Source organism: Mobula birostris, chromosome 10 (genome assembly GCF_030028105.1).
Source record: "Mobula birostris isolate sMobBir1 chromosome 10, sMobBir1.hap1, whole genome shotgun sequence".
Lineage (NCBI taxonomy): Eukaryota > Metazoa > Chordata > Chondrichthyes > Myliobatiformes > Myliobatidae > Mobula > Mobula birostris.
The window spans coordinates 11,849,290-11,870,933 of NC_092379.1; the positions used below are offsets into that span (position 1 = coordinate 11,849,290).

Sequence of the window (21,644 nt, forward strand, 5' to 3'; positions counted from 1 at the left end):
TGCATTGGAAAGGAGCTCCATAAAGCCGCTCGGTTTGCGACCGAATTACAGGCACCTTTTTGTCTTGGCTCAGTTAGCGGAGGCCATTGTGGGTGTGAATAGTTACTCCTCGCTGCTATGGAGTGAATGAAGCTCAAGGCAGTATAGACTGACAGACACAGTGCTTCAGCTCATCACCCCTACTTGCCGATGTCAGCTCGCCAGAATCCTCGGTCCTGGGCCAAAGGCTTCCACTTTCACCGCGCGTCTCTGGGCAAAGATCCTTCCGCTCCCAGGGATGGGTCTCGGGAGCTTCCGTTGGTGTTTCTGTTTTTACGGGATAGGGCTGCTAGTCCCGTGCCTGACCCCTTCCTTTGGCAGCCGGCCTTGGGACCATCCATGGTGGAGATGACAGGCATGTACTTAGGTTGGTAGCTGGGGTTGAGGCGTCTGGCGTTGCAGAGTTCGCCGAGCTTGGCCGTGAGCTTGCAGGCGTTCGTTCCGCCACCAGTGCGCAGCCGCGTCAGCTCGACTCGTGGTGAGACGTCGGCGAGCTAATGGCCAAGCTCGGCGCGTACCGCTTCATCGGGTACAAAGCTCAACGCGAATCTATCCTCAAAGCACTGTGCAGTTTATTAGTTCCAGGGGCAGAGTGATTTCCTGTATCTGTGTCTATGCCAGTGTATCCACAGAGACGTGAAGCCCGAGAACATCCTCATCACCAAGCAGGGCGTCATCAAGCTTTGCGACTTCGGCTTTGCACGGATCCTGAGTAAGTTACGGCTCATCTTTGACCTTGGGGGGGGGGGTACTCCACGTAGTGGTGGGGGAGGGCGGAGGGAAGACCTACAGTAGCTCCCCGCGCACACTGACCCAAGGCTGCAGACGCCGCAGCCCGGAGCCAGAATCGAACTGCTGGAGGCAAGGGTTAAAGATTGGCGTCCATTAAAGATCGAAACATGCAGTGAAAAGCATTGCTTGCGTCAACGACCAACACAGTCCAAGAGTGTGTCGGGGGCAGCTCCCAAGTGTCATCATGCTCAGGACTGAGCAGCTCCAGGCAGCATCTGTCAAAGAGTACTGCTCATAAACAGGCCCTTCGGCCCATCTATCCCATGCCAGACCATTATTCTGCCTTGGATTATTGAGCTGCGGCTGGACCAAGACCTCCATTTATGTTTTGGACCACGGCCTGAAATATCGAGCATCCATTCCCCGACCTGACCCACTGTGCTGCTTGTATTTTCACTCTGATCTGAGCTGGGTGAAGGTTTCCCTCCACGGTGCACGCTCTCCTGACCTGAAAACATTCCCTCTGTCATCACAGCTGAGTCTAGCTCCCGGAACCGTCCTCAACAGCACCCTGAGAGCACCTAACCACCAGTAAATTTCCTCCTCTTCTCCCATTCCCCTCTTATCCCTTCTCTTCTCCTCAACTGCCCATCATCTCCCCTGGTGTTCTCCCTCTTTCCCTTTCTCCCATGGTTCACTTTCATTCCCAGAATCGTTCTTGTGAACCTCCTCAGGACCCTCTCCAATGCCAGCACATCCTTTCTTAGATAAGGGGCCCAAAGCTGCTCTCAATGCCCCCAAGTATTTCCCCCTGGATCTCCCACCCCCCGCCTTCCTTTTCTCCCATGGTCCACTCTCCTGTCCTATCAGATTCCTCCTTCTTCAGCCCTTTACCTTTTCCACCTATCACCTCCCAGCTTCTCACTTCAAACCCCCTCCCCCAACCCACCTGGCTTCACCTGTATCACCATCCGTCTTGTACTCCTTTCCTTCCCCTCCCCCCACCTTCTTAATACGGCTTCTTCCCCCTTCCTCTCCAACCCTGATAAAGGGTCTCAGCCTAAAATGTGGACTGTTAATTCCCCTTCATAGATGCTGCTCGACCTGTTGAGTAGATTGGGTGGCAGGGTGGAGATATGTCTCTACTGAAGGACGTTTCTTCCCTCCGCTAGCCTGCAGGTCACCCTTGGGCAAGGTGTAGCACCCGCTTAGCCCCATGATCAGGGTCATGTGAAGCCATGGGGGCAGGTGGTGGATGGCCGTATGAGCAGCCGGTGCAGATCACAAGTCCTGGTTATGCGACCACTGACGCCAGGCAGACAATCTCTGAAGAGTATTGATAATGGCTGGGGTCACCCATCTACTGCCCAGAAGTAGGCAATGGGAAATCACTTCTGTAAAAAAATTTATCAAGAACAATCATGGTCAAGACAGATGGAAGACCATGATTGCCCAAGGCACATAATGATGATGAAGATGATGATGGTGTGTGAGTAGGAAGATCTCACCTCTTTCAAGTTATGACCAAGCAAGTCGGCAGGTGAACACTTCACCATGCTGGGAGTCTCCGCACTTCCGGGGGACCCTGAACCCATGCAGTGGGCACCTGATGTTGGAGGAGGGAGGAGCGGAACGCCCCATAATGTTTTCCCTTTAGTGTCCGCTCTTGTGTTCCAGCTGGGCCGGGAGACGACTATACGGACTACGTGGCGACTCGGTGGTACCGCGCCCCTGAGCTGCTGGTCGGCGACACGCAGTACGGCCCTCCGGTGGACGTCTGGGCGATAGGCTGCGTCTTCGCCGAGCTCATCTCGGGCAACCCGCTGTGGCCAGGCCGTTCGGACGTGGATCAGCTCTACCTCATCAGGAAGACACTAGGTCAGTTGTTACACGTACTGTTCGGGTCAGTGCTGGCCGTCTTGGTCTGTCGGTGATTGACCAGCAGATTATTAATCAATTACGTATCCATTGATTGAATTCTATAACTTCTTTGAAGGACCGCACCCTGGTCCCGTGGTTTTTGTACTAGAGACCAGCAGTAAGCGGAGTAACAAATGCCATCATTTAAAGCAAAATTGAAGTATCTTTATTGTCATAGCATAGTACAATTTGTCATGCACCAATACAGCGAAAATGAGTTTGCAACTCTCGTACTCAATGCTATAAAACAACAAATAAAATAAATAAACAATAAATAAAATCAAGTAACCAGCTAGTACAAGCAATGTCCAGCAGTACAAAAGCGCAGCTCAGATGCACGACAGCCATAAAACCAGTATTAAAGTAGCAATGTAACAAATTTATGGATGATGCTTGATCGATCGGTTCAGAGCAATTATAGCTCTGGGGAAAAAGCTATTTTTCAGTCTGGAAGTGCGGGCATAGAAAATCTTATAACATTTGCCAGATGGAAGAAGTTCAAACAGATGATTGCATGGGTGTGTATTGTCCTTACAGATGCTTGTAGCTTTCCTTCGGCAGCGAGAGCTGTAGGTGTCCTCCAGGGCTGGGAGCTGTGTCCCGATGATCTTCTGTGCGCTAGAGACGACCCGCTGAAGTGCTTTCCCATCAGCTGCTGTACAGCTGAGGTACCACACAGAGATGCAGTATGTTAAGATGCTCTCTATGGTGCAGCGGTAAAAAGTCAGCAGCATCTGTCCAGGTAGACCAGCTTTCTTCAGCGTCCTGAGGAAAAACAAGCATTGCTGTGCTTTCTTAACTATCGTAGTGGTGTTAGTGGACCATGTAAGGTCTTCTGAGATATGTATTCCCAGAAACCTGAAACTGGACACTCTCTCCACTATGTCTCCGAGATAAGACAGGGGGTAGTGTGACTGTAGAATGAACTGCCAGTGGAGGTGGTAGCCTGCCTGAGTGGTCAAACTGAAGGGATGGAAAGCAGTTTTTGATCATGGTTTCTAGGAGCTTTGCTATTGCCTGCCTGCTGGGTGGTGGTTAATGCTTTTGCTAGAGCAAGTGGGGGGAGGGGAACGGAGGGGGAGAACTGATGCTTGTGCATGGGGGAGGGGAGGGCAACTTTGGGGCCCTAACGTTTTTCTGTCATTCGTGCTTTGGGGTTTTTCTTCTGTATTGTGGATGTCTGTGAAGAGTAAGAACTTCAGGCTGTATACATTCTCAGGGGGCAGGGAGAGGGGAATCATGGTTGGGAAAGGGGGAAGGGAGAGGGGAGGGAGTGGGAAGCATCAGAGAGACATCCTGTAATGATCAATAAACCAATTGTTTGGAATCAAATGGCACTTGCCTGGTGTCTCCTGGCTGGGTGTGTCTGCACCCACTCCAGCCCCCTGCCCTCTGACCCTGTCACCCCCTCTCTGCCATGTGGCCCACCCACAGCACTCCACCCTCGCCATTCCAAACATCCTTTACTCTTGCCAGAGTTACAAACTCACTCTCCGCCCCATGTTGACAAATACAGCACTGAGCAAAAGTCTTCAGCATCCTAGCTATATGAATGTGCCTCAGACTTTTGCACAGTACTGTATGAGAGGGGTGTGGAGAGCTGTTGTCCGGTGCAGGAAATGGCCGTTCCCAGCCGGTCTGACTGGGGACTCCCATCAAATGGCATGTGAGATGGATTAATGAGCTAGGACAGTGGAGCAAAAACAAACACTACAGATGTGGCGTTTGCTATGTTCTGGCGTGGATAAATTCACTCACCTCAACTCTGAACTGATTCCACAACCCATGGACTCACTTGGACTCACTTTCCAGGACTCTACAACTCATGTTCTCAGTTCTACCTGCCTTACCTACCCTCCTTGCCCTCCCTTGTCCTCCCCACCTATCTACTTGTCTACCCTCCTCTTTTGCATGTTGGTTGTTTGTCAGCATTTATCTACTATTCTGAATAACTCATCCTCAGTCTCGGCTAACAACACTGAATCATCTGCTTACCTCAAGCTGTTCACCGTCACTCCACCAATTTGGACACCAGCTTCATTGTTCAACACCCTGAATTTTACCTCTGAGTAAATGTTAAATAATAAAAGGGAAATAATACAGTCCTGGCAAACTCCTTTTTGGATCTCAACTTCCGGTGAGTTCCCATCACTAGTTCTTATTTCTGCCTTCTGATGCCAGTACAGACTTGCAATCAGTCGAATATCTTTCCCATCCAGCCCCAATGAGTTCAGGCAATTGACCAGCTGTTCATGACTGACTTGGTCAAAAGCTTTTTCGTAATCCAGGAAGCACATGTAAATGTCTTTGACCTTGTTCCACAATCATTCACAAATTGAAAAATCCCTTCACTGTTACTCTTACCTAGTATAAATCCGCTCTGGCACTCATTAATTTCATTAAGAACTGGCCTTTTTATTCTGCTTCGAAGTATTAATAACAAGATCTTGGAGGCATGACTTATAAGACTTATAGTTCTAAAGTCTGAGCATTTCGTGCTCTTACTTTTCTGTGGGATCATGACAAACTCTGACACCACAAAATCTGTTGGACATTTTCCTGTTGAATGATTTGGAATGAAAATAAATGCTCCAAAGTCAAAGATGATGGCAGTATCGCGGAAGAAAGAAGACCCCAAACTCGGTATCATTAACGGCGTAGGCATAGAGCAAGTCAAAAAGTTTGTGTACTTGGGACAGGTGGTCACAGAGGATGGGAAATGTGATACAGAAATTAGACGAAGAATTGAGATTGCAAGATCAACGTACTGGAGCCTGAGTGACGTGCTGTGTGACTTTGGGCTGCGTTGTAGAATTCGGAAATGCTACGTCTGGAGCAGTCTGTTGTATAGAGTCGAATCGTGGACCTTATGCAGGGAAGCGCAACGACGACTGGAGGCATTTCAAATGTGGTGTTTAAGGAGAATGCAGGAAATTAGACGGGTGATGAAGGTCAGTAATATGGAAGTGTTGAAGACAGCGAGGAGAGGAAAGGAGTTGCTGAAGAATGTGAAGAAAAGGAAGCTGGAATATGCCGGGCACTTGTTAAGAGGTGGTGGACTGCAGAGATTGTTATTGGAAGGGACGATAGAAGGAAGGAGGGAAAGAGGATGGCAGCGAACCACTTGGTACGATAATGTGAGGGAATGGACTGGGTTGAGTTATGCTGAGGCCAGAGAAAGAGCGCAAGATCGAGGAAGATGGAGGTGCATAGCCGCCAACCCCCGATTCGGGACGGCACCCACTGACCGACTGACTGTTTGTCAGTCTTGGTGCGTAATTTTTCATTGAATCTATTGTATAATTGTTCTACCGTGACTGCCTGCAAGAAAATGAATCTCAGAGTAGTACGTGGTGACCTATACATAGTTTGATAATAAATTTACTTTGAACAAACTGCTGCAAGAATTCCGTGAGTCCTGATACAGGGTCTCGACCGCAGACGCAGCCGGGCCCGCTGAGTTTCTCCAGTAGTTTTGTTTTTTTTGCACCAGATTCCAGCATCCGCCGTCTCTTTACGTTTTCACTCTACTGCTCGGGAGCGTGGCTCAACTGCATCCGAATAACGTGAGCCGCGCGGTAATTTACAGCAGTCTTCCTACTCCGGACTTGCTCCTGTAGGTCTTCAGATTATTTTTCATTGACAGGAGATCTCCAAATCGGGCACCACAGTAGCGTAGCAGTTAGCTCAACGAGGTGGTCTGGAGTTCGGAGTTCAATTCCAATGACATTTCGTAAGGAATGTCTGTACGCCTTCCCTGTGGAATAGTAGGTTTTGTCCCCCAGGTCCTCCAGTTTCCTCACACAGTCCAAAGGCGTACCCAATAGGTTAACTGGTCAGAATCAGGTTCAATATCACTGGCGTATGTCATGAAATTTGTTAACTTTGCAGCAGTAGTACAGTGAAATGCATAATATAGAGAAAAAACTGAACTACTGTAAATATATATACATTAAATAGTTAGATAAATAGTGCAAAAATAGGATTTTTTTTAAAGTAGTTAGTGTTCCTGGGTTCAGTGTCCATTCGGAAATCTGATGGCAGAGGGAAAGCTGTTCCTGAATCGCTGAGTGTGTGTCTTCAGGCTCCTGTACCTCCTTCCTAGTGGTAGCAATGAGAAGAGGGCATGTCCTGGGTGGTGGGAGTCCTTAATGGTAGATCCTGCCTCTTTGAGGCATCGCTCCTGGATATGATGGAGGCTCGTGCCCCTGATGGAGCTGACTGAGTTTACAACTCTCTGTGGATTACTTTGATCCTGTGCAGTAGCTCCCCATTCCCCCCCATACCAGATGCTGATGCAGCCGGTCAGAATGCTCTCCACAATATATCTGTCAAAATTTGCGAGAGTCTTTGATGATGGAGGTGGTTCACAAGGATGATTCTGGAAATGAAAGGGTCATCATACAAGGAACGTTTGATGGCTCTGCATCTGTACTTGCTGGAATTTAGAAAGATGAGGAGGGGTCTCATTGAAACCTTTCGAATGTTGAAAGGCCTAGACAGAGTAGATGTGGAAAGGATGTTTCCCATGGTGAGGGAGTCTAGGACAAGAGGGCACAGATTCAGGATAGAGGGGAGTCCATTTAAGACAGAGATGCGGAGAAATTTCTTTAGCCAGAGGATGGTGAATTTGTGGAATTTGTTACCACAGGCAGCCAGGTTGCTGGGTGTATTTAAGGCAGAGATTGATAGTTCTTGATTGGACACAGCATCAAAGGTTTTGGGGAGAAGGCTGGAGAACGGGGCTGAAGAGGGGAGAAAGGATCAGCCATGATTGAATGGCGGAGCAGACTCGATGGGCCAAATGGCCTAATTCTGCTCCTATATCTTATAGACAAACCAAATCTCCCCAAACTCCCAATGAAATATAACTGCTGCCACGCCTTCTCTGTTGCTGGATTGATATGTTGGGTCCAGGGTAGATCCAATCATTTGTATTGCGGGTGGTGCAGTGAATACAGCTGTTTCCCGAAGCCTTCCTCAGTTCCGGCCTAGGATGCTGGCTGCGCGGAGTTTGCACTGTGACCAGCCACCCACATCCCCCCACCCCCCCCACCCCCGAAGACCTGCACGGGGCGGGATTTGTCAGCGCAGAGTGGAAAGCCAGTTTGTAGATCTGGCAACAGTAAAGGATGTTGGGACTAGCGAGGGTGGAATGCCCATGAGAGGGGTGCGGGACGGGTGGCAGAGAAGGAGTTCTGGGGCGGTGGGGGTCATGGGTGCAGATACACCCAGCCTTGAGACACCAGACATTTGATTCCAAACGACTGGTTTACTGATCATTATGGAATGTCTCTCCGGTGCTTCCCTCTCTCTTCCCCTTTTCCCAACCATGATTCCCCTCTCCCTGCCCCCTTCCCACTCTCAGTCCACAATAGAGACCCAGATCAGAATCAGGTTTATTATCACTCACATATGTCATGAAATTTGTTTCTTTTTGTGGCAGCAATACAGTGTAATACATAAAATTACTACAGTACTGTGCAGAAGTCCTAGCTATATATACTGTACACGCCTAAGACTTTTGCACGGCACTGTATGTAAATTTGTTGTTTCAAATTCCTCCCCACCCTCAAAGTACAAATTTCAAAGTAAAATTTATTATCAGACTACATACATGTTACCACATACAACCCCGAGATTCATTTTCCTGCGGGCATACTCAGCAGATCTATAGAACAGTGGAATATCTGTGGAATGCTCTGCCTCAGAAGGCAGTGGAGGCCAATTCTCTGGATGCTTTCAAGAAAGAGATGGATAGAGATCTTAATGATAGCGGAATGAAGGGATATGGAGAGAAGGCAGGAAAAGGGTACTGATTGTGGATGATCAGCCATGATCGCAGTGGATGGTGGTGCTGGCTCGAAGGGCCGAATGGCCTACTCCTGCACCTATTGTCTATTGTGTATTAACAGTAACTGTAAACAGGATCAATGAACAACAAACTGTTCAAATGCAAATATAAATAAATAGCAATAAATCTCTGGCTATCCATCCCATAGGATGATGATGGTTCCTTTCAGTCAGTTAGTGGGGTTTAGGATACCCCACTCCTCAGAAAGGAACAGCGTGTGCGTGAGTGGATTTTAGGTGAGTAGGGGGTTGCACAGGTCCGGACCCACCCTCTCAACATCCCCTCCCGGATCCAGTGGCATGGTGGGGTCCAAGACGGCCGGGGGAAGTTCTGTTGTGGTGAATGGCCAGACCAAGCTTCGATGCAAGGGATGCCCTTTCCGCGCTTCACAGCACGTGTTTGCTAGATGACCGTTGACCCTACGAGAGGGTTCATCTGCCCTTTGACAGGTCTTGTTTCTCATCCTGCAGGGTGTCTAGCCACCCTCCTCAGCAGGCAAGCCTGGTGGGGGAGCCGGTTTAGTCGCCGACCACCCGACCATGCGACAGGTAGTACTGGGTCACATGGTACCAGCAGCACTCAGACAAGACCATAAAATAACAAGATAAAGAATCCTTAAAGTGAGGCCATCGTTGTGGGAACACCAGAAATAGAATGAGTGGAGTTATCATCTTTTGATCGATAGCCTGATAGTTGAGGGGTAGTCACTGTTCTTGAACCTGATGGTGCGACTCGACTCCTGAGGCTCCTGTACCTTCTACCTGATGGCAGCAGTGAGAAAAGAGCATGGCCTGGGTGGTGAGGATCTCCGGTGATGGATGCTGCTTTTTTACCTCAATGTTTCAGGTAGATGTGCTCAATGTTTGGGAGAGCTTTACCCATGATGTACTGGGCTGAATCCTCTGCCTTTTGTGGGATTTTCTGCTCAAAGGCTTTGGTGATCCCGTACCAGACCATACTGCAGCCAGTCAGCACACTTCTCCACCACACACCCATAGAAGATTGCCAAGATTTCTGATGACATGCCGAATCCCTGCACACTCCTGAGGAAGTCGAGGCGCTGTCATGCCTGAGTGTTTCTGGGACTGTGAGGAGAACAGAGGAGAAGAATTGAGTTCATCATCGCTGGCACAGAGTTAATGGGCTGAAGAGTGTGCTGCACGAGATGTGACTCCACAATTAACCTTGCCCATGTCTCTGCGCTGTGGTTCATTTCTCCTTCAGTCACTTAACCCTTTCTCTTCTGGAAATGACTTGTCGAACCCGCGTCCACTGCCTGCCAGGATGTGGATTCCAGTCCTTAACAACTCGGTGTACAGTGAGGGAGTACAGTCTGCTCACATCCCACGTGTTTTTGCTGAATAACTTAATAACAGTAACTCACTTATCAAGCACTTTTCTTACAGACGATGTAATTCAAAGTGCTTTACAATCGCTTAAAGTGCAGACATGAAAATAAAAGACGAATTACAGATACAAAATTCAATGCCTGTGGCGTCACAGGTAGATAGGGTTGTAAAGAAAGCTTTTGGCATGTTGGCCTTCATAAATCAATGTAATGAATACAGTAGACGAGATGTTATGTTGAAGTTATATTGGTGAGGCCTGACTTGAATATTGTGTGCGGCTTTGGTCACCTACTTAGATGAAAGATGTAAACAAGGTTCAAAGGGTACGGAGAAAATTTACAAGGGTGTTGCCAGGTCTGGAGGACCTGAGTTATAAGGAAAGATTGAATAGGTTAGGACTGTATTCCTTAGAACATAGAGCATCGAGAAGAAATTTGATAGATGGATACAAAATTATAAGGGGCATGGATAGGATAAATGCAAGCAGGCCTTTTCCATTGAGGTTGGATGGGACTACAACCAGAGGTCATGGGTTAAGGGTGAAAGGTGAGAAGTTCAAGGGAACATGAGCGGAAGCGTCTTTTCTCAGAGGGTGAGCGTGCGGAACGAGCTGCCAACATAAGTGGTGCATGCGAGCTCAATTTCAAAGTTTAAGAGAAGCTTGGATAGGTACACGGATAGTAGCGATATGGAAAGCTATGATCCTGGTACAGATGAATGGGTGTAGGCAGTTTAAATGGTTCAGCATGGACTAGATGGGCCGAAGGACCTGCTTCTGTGCTATGACTCTAAAAAGGTGTTCATTAAAAACAAGGTTAAATAAATGGGTTTTCAGCTGGTGTTTAAAAGTGTCAATAGAGACTGCATCCCTAATAGTTCAGACACGAGGAAATCTGCAGGTGCTGGAAATTCAAGCAACACACACAAAATATGCTGGTGAACGCAGCAGACCAGGCAGCGTCCATAGGAAGAGGTACAGTCGATGTTTCAGGCCGGGACCCTTCGCCTTGACAGTTTAGGAGCCTAGTTTAAAGAAAAAGCTGAGCTGCCAATTATCTCTTGAGTCCGCAGCTTGCTGTTACTGGTTCCAGGCTTTTATGGCGCTGGTGCCAGGGCAGGAGTGCGTTCGGATCTTGCGGCAGGTGAGAGATGTCCTGGTTGCTCCGCATTGCCCTTCAGCCACGTTCTGCAGCCTGCTTCTTGTGTGTGACGACTTCTCTTTGGTCCTGCAGGAGATCTCATCCCTCGGCACCAGAAGGTTTTCAGCTCCAACCAGTTCTTCAGTGGAGTCCACATTCCAGAGCCTGACGTCCTGGTAAGAGTCTCCTTTATAACGCGAATGACCCTCCAGTGCTCTGTCGCCATCTACTCATTGATTTACGTTCAGTGAGCTGGGCGGCGCAGCGCTGCAGCAAGTAGTGCTGCTAGCTCGAAGCTCCAGTGGCGGCGATCGGGATCAAGCCTAGATTCAGATTAAAGATTGGCTTTATCTGTCGCATGTACATCAAAACGTACAGCGAAATGTGTCGGTTTGCATCAACAACCAACACACGGATCGTGCTGGGGCCAGCCCCCAGGTGTTGCCATGCTCCTGGTGCCAACATCGCGTGTCCACAGCTCACTGTAACCCCTAACCAGCACGTCTTTGGGTACGTACGTGGGAGGAAATTGGAGCACACAGAGGCGACACACAAAGATCCAGGGAGAACTTACAGACAGCGGTGGGAATTCAACCCCGATCGATAATAGCTGGCGCTGAAAAAGCAATCGCACTAACCGCTCCACTACACTGCCACCCGCTCGTACAAATTCCCTGTGAACACATGGGGTTCCCACGGGTGCTCCAGCCTCCTCTGTACCACAAAAAGCGCTGGTGAGGAGGTTAACTCAGAGTCGGGTTTCATTATCACTGGCATATGTTGTGAAATTTGTTGTTATGCAGCAGCAATGGTACATCGCAATAAAAAATAATAAAAACTGTAACTTACAGTAAAATTTATATCTATATGAGTGACTCCAACAAATTCCAGAAACATCTGTGGGTCGCACTTCTAGGAACAGCAGTGATACTGTTCCAAACTGGTCAACACTCACACATATACACTCTCACTCACACACGCATCGGCACGTCCATCCCCCCCCTCCTCCCCCTCTCTCCCCCTCTCCCCTCCCCCCCTCTCCCCACCCTCCCCTCCCTCTCCCACCCCCTCTCCCTCCCACCCCCTCTCCCACCCCCTCTCCCTCCCACCCCCTCTCCCTCATGCGCACACATATATGTGTCTAAAGGCATCCGTTAGTCTTGCGAGAGCATGGATCTGTGCCTGGAAAGTCTTCACTCTCCAGAGCGCAGGCCTGGCCAAGGTTGTATGGAAGACCGGCAGTTGCCTATGCTGCAAGTCTCCCCTCTCCACGACACCGATGTTGTTCAAGGGAAGGGCACTAGGACCCATACAGCTTGGCACCAGTGTCGTCGCAGAGCAATGTGTGATTAAGTGCCTTGCTCAAGGACACAACACGTTCCCTCGGCTGGGGCTCGAACTCACGACCTTCAGATCGCTAGTCCAATGCCTTAACCACTTGGCCAGGTTCATGGGTTCAATGTCCATTTAGAAATCAGGTGACAGAGGGGAAGAAGCTGATCCTGAAGTGGTAGTCTCCACCTGCTCCCTGATGATAGCGATGAGAAGAGGGTACGTCCTGGGTGACGGGACTCCTTAAAGATGGATGCTGCCTTTTTGAGGCATTGTATTTTTAGCCATTGCGTGGGTGGGTGTGAGGACAATCGGTGCCTTGATGAGCATCTGAGAGAGAATAGATTACAGGAAAACGTGAGGATTGGTGGGATTTCTGTGAGGGCTGGCACAGATTTCATGGGAACACTCACAACACGCTGGAGGAACTCAGCAGTTCGGGCAGCATCCGTGGAAATGATCAGTCAATGCTTCAGGCCGGAACCCTTCATCAGGACTACCAAGTAACCACCTTCTTAGTTGTGACAGACTTGTGAAGCGCAAATGTGTGACTCGCTGTGGACAGAAATCTCACACAGATTGTGAGGTGATGGTGACAAAATTTGTTGTTCTAAGTGATCCGGGGGTGAGGGGGGGGCGGTGAAACAGATGCTCTGTAAAACAAAAACTGACCCCAGGAGGTCAGGCAGCAACTGTGGCTAGACAAAGAGTTACTGTTACAGGTAAGAATTAGTAAGGAAACAAATTGTGAAGTGCGTCTAAAAGAGAACAAAATTATGGCTGTAGGGCAGATGGAATTGGATAAATCCTGAGGTAGAAGGTTTGTCTGGGGGGGGCACATTAATGGAAGGAGGGGACATGAATAGGGCTTAAGGTTCCAGAGAAAGTCCTGAAGATGTGAGGTACCGGACTGGAGTGGTGGGATATCTGAAATTATTGACATCAGTGCTGAATCTGTAAGGCTCTAATAGGTTCAGTTGGAAGGTGAGATACGGTTCGTTGAGCTCAAACTAGGCTTCATCAGGAGAGGTAAAATGTGGGTCAGAATGCGACGGATAAAGTGATAGGAATCTGAGTCACTCTCGGAGACTTTATGACAAGCAGTCACCCAGTCTATTTTGCATTTGGTTTCCCCAGAGCAGAAACGACCACATCCTGTGCAACAAATACAGTGCACTAAATTGGGAGCAGTGCAAATTACTCACTACTTCGACAGGAGGGAATGCCTAGGGGCCTTGGGCCAGGAGAAGGGAGCAGGCAAGGGAGCTGACATTCCATTTTCTGACCAGGAAGGTGCCGTGAGAAAGGGAATTCTGCATCCAGAGAGCAGTGTTGATGAAAACTTGGGGGGCGGGGTGGGTAGTGAAGACAAGGGGAGCCCTACCCTTCTCCCAGCTCAGTGCAAAGTCAGGAGATAGGACAAGCAGAGTGGAGAGCCTCACTAACTATCCTGAGGAGGAGGGCAACCGTGGCTGAGGAGAAAGGAGAACTGTTGGCGGAAGTAACCCCCGCAAAATGCTGGAGGGACCCAGCAGGTCAGGCAGCATCTGTAGAGAGGAATGATGTTCCGGGCCTTCATTGGGACCGGAAAGGAAGGGGGAAGCTGGTGGGGGGAGTGGAAGGAGTACAAGGTGGAAGGTAATAGGTGAGACTGGGGGAGGGGGGAAAGTAGATGGGGGGAGGAGGCGGGTGAGGTTGAAGTAAGAAGCTGGGAGGTGATTGGTGGAAAAGGTAAAGGGCTGAAGCAGAAGGAATCTGCTAGGAGGAGAGATCATGGAAGAAAGGAAAGGAGGCGGGCACTGGTGAGAGGTAATGTGCAGGTGAGGAGAAGAGAAATGGGAAAAAGGGGAGCCAGAATGGGGAATAGGAAAGGAGTGAAGGGGGAAGTGGAGAGTAATTACCAGAAGGATTGCCAGGATCCTGAAGAAATATCGGATTAATACCATTCACAAACCTGTCAGGAAGCTCAAATCACAGCTTATAAGGGTCAAAGATGACCGGGGACTCAGGATGGCCAGCACTTACAGGATTCCCTGCGAATGCGGAGCAGCGTATATCAGCCAGACGGGACACATGGTGGAAACCCACATCAAGGAGCCTAACCCGGAGAAATCAGCGGTAGCAGAACATTGCATTCGCAATGGCCGTAAGATTGACTTTGACGGCACAGAACCTCTGTGCCGCGCCAATAGCTTCTGGAACCGTCTGGTGAAAGATCCCATTGAAATAAAACTAGAGAAAAGATATTTCAACATAGACGATGGTCTCCATCTAAGTAACAACTGGAATACAATTGTAAACAAGATGGGACAGCAGAAACCTGATTGGTTGAGGACTAGCCAATCAGGAGGGATGGACAACGGGGGTATATATACTACTGGCTAGACGTGCCTAGGCATCATCCCTAAAGAAAATGGCAGAGTTTGCCATAGAAACGTTGGTTAAAATCAATACCTGTACACAGCTGGAAACCGAGAAGAGTTTATTCGTCATCTACACGGGGAAAGCACTAGGTTCTTTTTTTAATTATCAGAAGTTGGGGAAGTCGATATGAAGTGCTTCTCCTCCAACCTAAGAGTCTCCTCATTGTGGCAATAGAGGAGGCCATGGACCGACAGCTTGGAATGGGAATGGGGAGTGGAATTAAAATGGTCAGCTACTGGGAAATTATCCCCGTTGTGGGCGGAGCAAAGGTGTAGAAGTTGGTGTTCGAAGATGTAGAAGAGAAACGGGGAGAATGAAATGGAGCCACAGAAACAAGTTTGTTCTAGTTGCTGTGTACAAGCGTAGGCTCGCAGTAGACTCTGCTCGCTAACCCACCCTCTGAAACGGAGCTGGGGAAGTCAGAGATAGAGCAGATAAAAGTTAGCAGCAAGGGTGGTAATGAGGTGAACCGAGAGATCAGTTTCGACCAAGTTGCTCAGCAGAACTCGCTAACTGGAAAATAGTAACTCCAGTTACTAGAAATTTGAAGTAAATGAAATTCACGCAATTGCCGCCAATATTCAGCAGATCAGGCAGCATCTACAAGGAACTTAACAGTTAATACTGGACGACAAATTTTCTTGAAAGTGTTGCTTCCTCAGAAATTTTTTTGTTTATGATAGACTGCTTGAAGCTGAACACAAATATAATTTCAGACTACTTGTATCACGTAGGAATTTGGAGAAACAAGAAATTAACTTTTATTGAATATAATGGGTTTAATTGCATAATACTGCTGATGCTTTGCAATAGTTCAACTAAGCTAAAGATGTTTTGTTGATGATTTTCATTTGTACTCAGTGTCTGAGCCTTCTCGCTGAAGTGTCCAGCAATAATCAGCCAGCACTGATGGATTCCAGTTGCCCTGATACCATTTCTCCATGACTGCAATGTCCTGGTGAAACCTTTCACCGTGCTCGTCACTGACAGCGCCAAGATTTGCAGGGAAGAGGTCGAAATGGGAATGCAGAAAATGAATCTTTAGTGACATGTTGCACTTTATGATTTTGTATGCTTGAAGCATGCTGTCAACCAGCTGCACGTAGTTTGGTGCTCTGTAATTGCCAAGAAAATTTTCAGCAGCATCCTAGAATGCCTTCCATGCGATTTTTTTTTTCTCCAGTCCCACTAGAAGTTCTTCAAATTGCCTGTCATTAATGACCTGTTTGATTTGTGGACCAACAAAAATGCCTTCTTTAATCTTAGCGTTTGATATTCTGACTTGAATTATGAATTGAAATAACAAATATAGGCAATTTTTTAGAAAAATGATCTGCAATAGGGGAATTTCATGGTGATTTTCATGATCAGCAGCCCAGGGTCCATTCACCTGAACACGGTGAACCTCCCACGTAGCCTCTCCAAAACCTCCACATCCTTCCCGTAATGCAGCGAGCAGAACTACATACAACACTTTAAAAGCAACCAAAGCAAAGTTTTCTACTGCTGCAGCAGAACTTCCTGACTCTCCTCCTCAGCGCCCTGTCCAATAAAGGCAAGCGTGCCAAACTCCTCCTTTTCCACTCTTATCTACTCGTGTTACCGCTTTCACGAAGCAGTGGACTTGAGCCCCGAGGTTTCTCTTGAGCAATAATATGGGGAGAGAAATGGGGAGACAGGAGCCAGGAGGAGATTGGTGGATGGCGGGCAGATGGAGGAGGGCAGTGGTGGGGTGCAGTTGGTAGATTGAAGCAGGCAAAAAAAAATGGAGATACAGGTGCAGTAGGGACTGGAAGGATGTGGAGATTATATTAGATTATGAGGACACTCAGTCCTCTTTTATTGTCATTTAGTAATGCATGCATTAAGAAATGATACAATGTTTCTCCAGAATGATATCACAGAAACACATGACAAACCGACTGAAAAACTGACAAAAGCCACATAATTATAACATATAGTTACAACAGTGCAAAGCAATACCGTAATTTGATAAAGAACAGACCATGGCACGATAAAAAGTCTCAAAGTCTCTCGAAAGTCCCATCATCTCACGCAGACGGTGAACCTCCAGCGCCGCAAACCTGCTGATGCAGCATCCTGGAAGCATCCAACGACAGTCCAACTCCGAGTCCGTCTGAAAACTCCGAGCCTCCGACTAGCTCTCCGACACCGAACACCGAGCACCATCTCTGCCGAGCACTTCGACCCCGGCCCCGGCAACAGGCAATAGGCAAAGCTGAGGATCTGGGGCCTTCCCCAACGGAGATTCTCGATCGCACAGTAGCAGCGGCAGCGAAACGGGCATTTCAGAAGTTTCTCCAGATGTTCCTCCGTGCTTCTCACGGCTGTCTCCATCAAATCTGGATTGTGTACGGCCCCCTAGTTAACACATACAATATCATTCGGAACGGCTGCGTGCACTGCGTCGCGCCGCCATCTTCTCCTCCCTCCTCAGGGAAGGATCAGTACTGAAATCTGATAAGGAAGGTCATAGTAGAAACCATGAGGGGAGGGGAGAAAGGCAAATGGAACCAGGACCAGAGAGGAGGAATCATTGGGCTGAGAGCCTGTGGGTAAAATGTGTGTCCAGGGTGAATGGAATTAAGAGGGGGAGAAAAGGGTGGTAGGGATTAGAAGGGGAGAAACGAGGAAAAGTCAATAAACAACAGAATGCTAAATTGAACAGAACTGAACTAAACTGAACGTTCTGAGACTGTTTCAAGGACCCTGCTGTGCGATGTTTAATATTTTGTGTGTTAAGCACTCTATTTTTGCTGTTTGCGCAATTTGTTTTTTTTTGCGCGTTGGAACTGGTTTGATGTTTTTCTTTGAACGGGTTCCATGGCGTTTCTTTGTTTGGTGGCTGTCTGTGGGGAAGATGAATACCAGGGTTGAATACCGCATGCATACTTTGATAATAAATGTACTTTGAATCTTTGAAGTAGGAGGATCGGGGACGGGGAGGGGTGGGGGAGAAGGGTGATCTTGTGGGGGGGAAGGGAGGGTGGGGAGTAGAGCGAGAAGGTGGAGGGAAAGAGAAAAAGAAAGGGAGGGAGAGAGTGAAACAGACATAGAGAGAGAGAAAAAGAAAGCCACTGTTCATGCAGTTGGGTTGTGGAGCACCCATGCAGAAGCTGAGATGTTGTTCCTCTGGTCAGCGTTGGACCTCACAATATTGGTAACTTTGCCACCGCTTTTGTTTCCCGTGACAGGAGCCTCTCGAAACGAAGTTCCCGCACATCTCTGCTCAGGCCCTCCACTTCATGAAGGTGAGTGTGAACCCCTTGGTACTAACCTCCCTGAGGGACACCACCCAGGGCACGGTGCAGGTAACGCCAGGCTGCCCGACCACAAGCAGCTCTGTGGGACTGATCATCCAGAAACATGAGAACATCAGAAATAGGAGCAGGAGTTGGCCGTCCGGCCTGTCGAGCCCGCTCCGCCTTTCAATAAGACTATGGCTGATCTGGCCATGGACTCATCTCCACCTACCTGCCTTTTCCCCATAGCCCTGAATTCCCCTACTGTGCAAAAATCTATCCAACCTTGTTTTAAGTATATTTACTGAGGTGTCTTAAATATATTTACTCATTAGGCAGAGAATTTCACAGCTTCACCACCCTCTAGGAAAAGCAGTTCCTCCTCATCTCCATCCTATATCTACTCCCTGAAATCTTGAGGCTACGTCCCCTAGTTCTAGTCTCACCTACCAGTGGAAACAACTTTCCTGCCTCTATCTTATCTATCCCTTTCACAATTTTGTATGTTTCTATAAGATCTTCAGAAACCAAAGCAGAAGCAGACCTCTCTCACCTGCTCCTTAAGACCATCACCCCCTACTGGGGCCTAGGTCGCCAGCAGTAGCTCACCAGAGCCCTTTGTCCTGGGCCAGACTTTCACCTTGTCTCCAGGTCCAGCCCATCCCCTTGGTGGATCCTTCCTCTCCCAGGGATGAGGTCTTTGGAGCTTCTGTAGCACCGGGATCTTTACATGATGCCCAACCCTCCTCCTTCCACAGTCGGGCTTGGGGCCAAACCTGGCAGAGTTAAATATCTGGTGAAGATGTTCCTCTCGTGCTTTGGAGGGAAAGTTCCAGGATTCAGTAAAACTAAAGCTATAAGCATATTCTTGCATCTGAGTGATTTTTGTAATGATTTTTGCCAGCTTTAATTTCTAGTTCAAGTTCAGGTTTCTTGACACTCAGCCGTACACATGGTATTCAGCTAAACCAAACAATGTTGCTCCGGGAATAAGGTGCAAAACACGGTATCTGTATCACATACTTACTGCCCATTACGCCGCTGGTGTTTAGAGCAGCACTGAAGGTCCTCCATCTCTGGTGGTAGTCATGGCTCCCTTCATCATGTCAGTAGCTTCCTCTTGGTTTTCACTACTGTCAGTCACGCAAGTCCCGGATGGAGACTCAGGAATACCGTTACACTCAGAAGCAAAAAACTTCTTCATTGCTGTTTCTGTAACAATTTTGTTAGCTCTGAGCTGAACCCCTGAACCTGGAGGACTGGTGGACCACTCTTAGTCTGTCCTCTACCCTTTGACCTGTTTGGCATGGGTGACCCTACCAAGAGTCAAAGCATAAAGCCCTGACTCCAGCCAATGTAGCTCTCCAGATCATTGAGGCACGCAAGCCTCCAAACCCTACGATAAGGTTGTAGTCCTCTTGGAGGTGCTTCCAAACTCCAATATATCACATACAACACATAAAATAATATTAACAAATCATAAAAAATATATTCTGTAGATGTACAAGTTGATATTGTTACAAGGATCTGCCCTTTAGTAATAATGATCAGGGAGGCACAGAGGGAATCTGTAATTACCAAGTATCTTTATTGTCTCAATGGAGGAACATGTGAATTTACACGTCGGTACTTCTGTGCACACCTACTAAGTTTTCCTGACCCTCCATGAACAGTCAAAGAATAGAAAAAAGTAAAAAAAAAGTCTCTGCTGGCCATGTATTTCTCATGGTCCAGTTCCAAATCTCCACGTATCTTGTGGGGCACTGTACATCGACAATGCCGGATCTCGATGGTCAGTCATCGCTGCCAGCACACACACAAAGCATCTGCTTTTACCTTTTTCCTTACCTATTCAAATGATGCATTTCAGTGTTATTGGCTAGGGGTCATCTGACTGACCTTTAACACCTTATTGGCTCTGGTCCAAGCCAGCATCCATTTATTGCCCTACTTTCCACAAGTAATTTATGGCTCTTTATTCTCTTCAGTATCCAGCTCAAATCACCCAGGGCAGGCACAGACCCCACCATTCACAAAACTGCATGTTATATTATATAAAGGAACTCCTCACAAATAACTTCTTATTTGGAAATTACCTCTAGTCCGGCAGATTACCTGGAGCATCACTGGGTATCTAATTTAAAACCCTGATCAAGTAACTTAATTTCACAAAATGGAGGATGCAGAGCAGCTTCACAAAATGACTGCCTCCATCCCTTCAACCTCATGGCAAGAACAAAGACAATTGCTCTGTCTGCTTTCACTATCCTTGATTCAATCGAACTCACTGACTTATAGACTGTAGTTCTTTCTGGCCAACAGCGTAAAGGACATATCTGTAAATATATGACAGATTACTGCAAATGGATCTATCATAGATGATGTGTACCGGGTGGTATCAGGGTTTTTCCGAAGTCTCACAGCCTGGGGGGGAGAAGCTGTTACCCAGCCAAACAGTCTGTGTTCTTACACTGCGGCACCTTCTGCCTGGCTGTAGGAGATCAAAGAGGTTGTGGGGCAGACGCTTGACGATGTTGAGGGCCTTGCTAAGTGCAGCCTGTAGTAACAGAGTGGGGCTGGGATGCTTCGGTCACGGCTGTTTCACACGGCCTGCGTTCCTGGGGCTCACTGTGACGCGGTTGAGGAGTTGCTCGGATCCCAGTGTGAATGTCTGCCGCTCTGCTGACTGCCCCAGGGGTGCCTGATGATGAATCCAGCAGAGAGGCTGACCTGCGATCAGCTCCTGCAGCACCCGCACTTCGACAGTTACCGGGAGCAGCTGGACAGCAGCAGGGAGGCGGAGAGGTTCAGGAGGGTGCCACGCCGACGCCCTCAGGGGGTAAGTCCGTAGCCGCTTCCGCCAACGCGTCACTGACTGGTCACCTGTCAGTGTGAAAACCGCTGATCAAGTGCTCTTGGCCGAAACGCCAACTGCTTACTCCCTTCCAAAGATGCTGGCTGACCTGCTGAGGTCCCCCAGCGATTTTGTGTGCATTTCTGAGAAAGGATGTGCTGCCACTCGAGAGGGTCCACAAGAGGTCCACGAGGGGGATCCCAGGAACAAAAGGGTTAACGTATGAGACGCGTTTGATGGCTTCGGGCCCGTACTCGCTGGAGTTTAGAAGAATGAGAGGGGGACCTCATAGAAACCCATCAAATATTGAACAGGCTAGATAGAGTGGACATGGAGAGGATGCTTCCTATAGTGAAGGAGTCTAGGACTAGAGGGCCTCAGGATTCATAGTCATAGTCATACTTTATTGATCCCGGGGGAAATTGGTTTTTGTTACAGTTGCACCATAAATAGTTAAATAGTAATAAAACCATAAATAATTAAATAGTAATATGTAAATTATGCCAGGAAATGTCCAGGACCAGCCTATTGGCTCAGGGTGTCTGACTCTCCAAGGGAGGAGTTGTAAAGTTTGATGGCCACAGGCAGGAATGACTTCCTATGACGCTCTGTGTTGCATCTCGGTGGAATGAGTCTCTGGCTGAATGTACTCCTGTGTCCACCCAGGACATTATGTAGTGGATGGGAGACATTGACCAAGATGGCATGCAACTTAGACAGCATCCACTTTTCAGACAC

At 48.2% G+C, this 21,644-nt stretch overlaps 1 protein-coding gene across 4 annotated transcripts in view; it reads left to right on the plus strand.

Annotated features, from left to right (window-relative positions):
* Nucleotides 1–21,644, plus strand: part of LOC140203824 (cyclin-dependent kinase-like 1) — an 87,853-nt gene that overhangs the window by 59,437 nt on the left and 6,772 nt on the right. The window contains exons 4-8 of one of the 4 annotated variants that reach the window (XM_072269920.1): nt 661–751; nt 2,449–2,649; nt 11,127–11,209; nt 18,005–18,061; nt 20,748–20,891. In XM_072269920.1, the coding sequence (XP_072126021.1) occupies nt 661–751; nt 2,449–2,649; nt 11,127–11,209; nt 18,005–18,061; nt 20,748–20,891 (576 nt within the window). The remainder of the gene's footprint in view (nt 1–660; nt 752–2,448; nt 2,650–11,126; nt 11,210–18,004; nt 18,062–20,747; nt 20,892–21,644) is intronic. The other 3 variants (XM_072269919.1, XM_072269922.1, XM_072269921.1) reach the window with 3 other exon arrangements.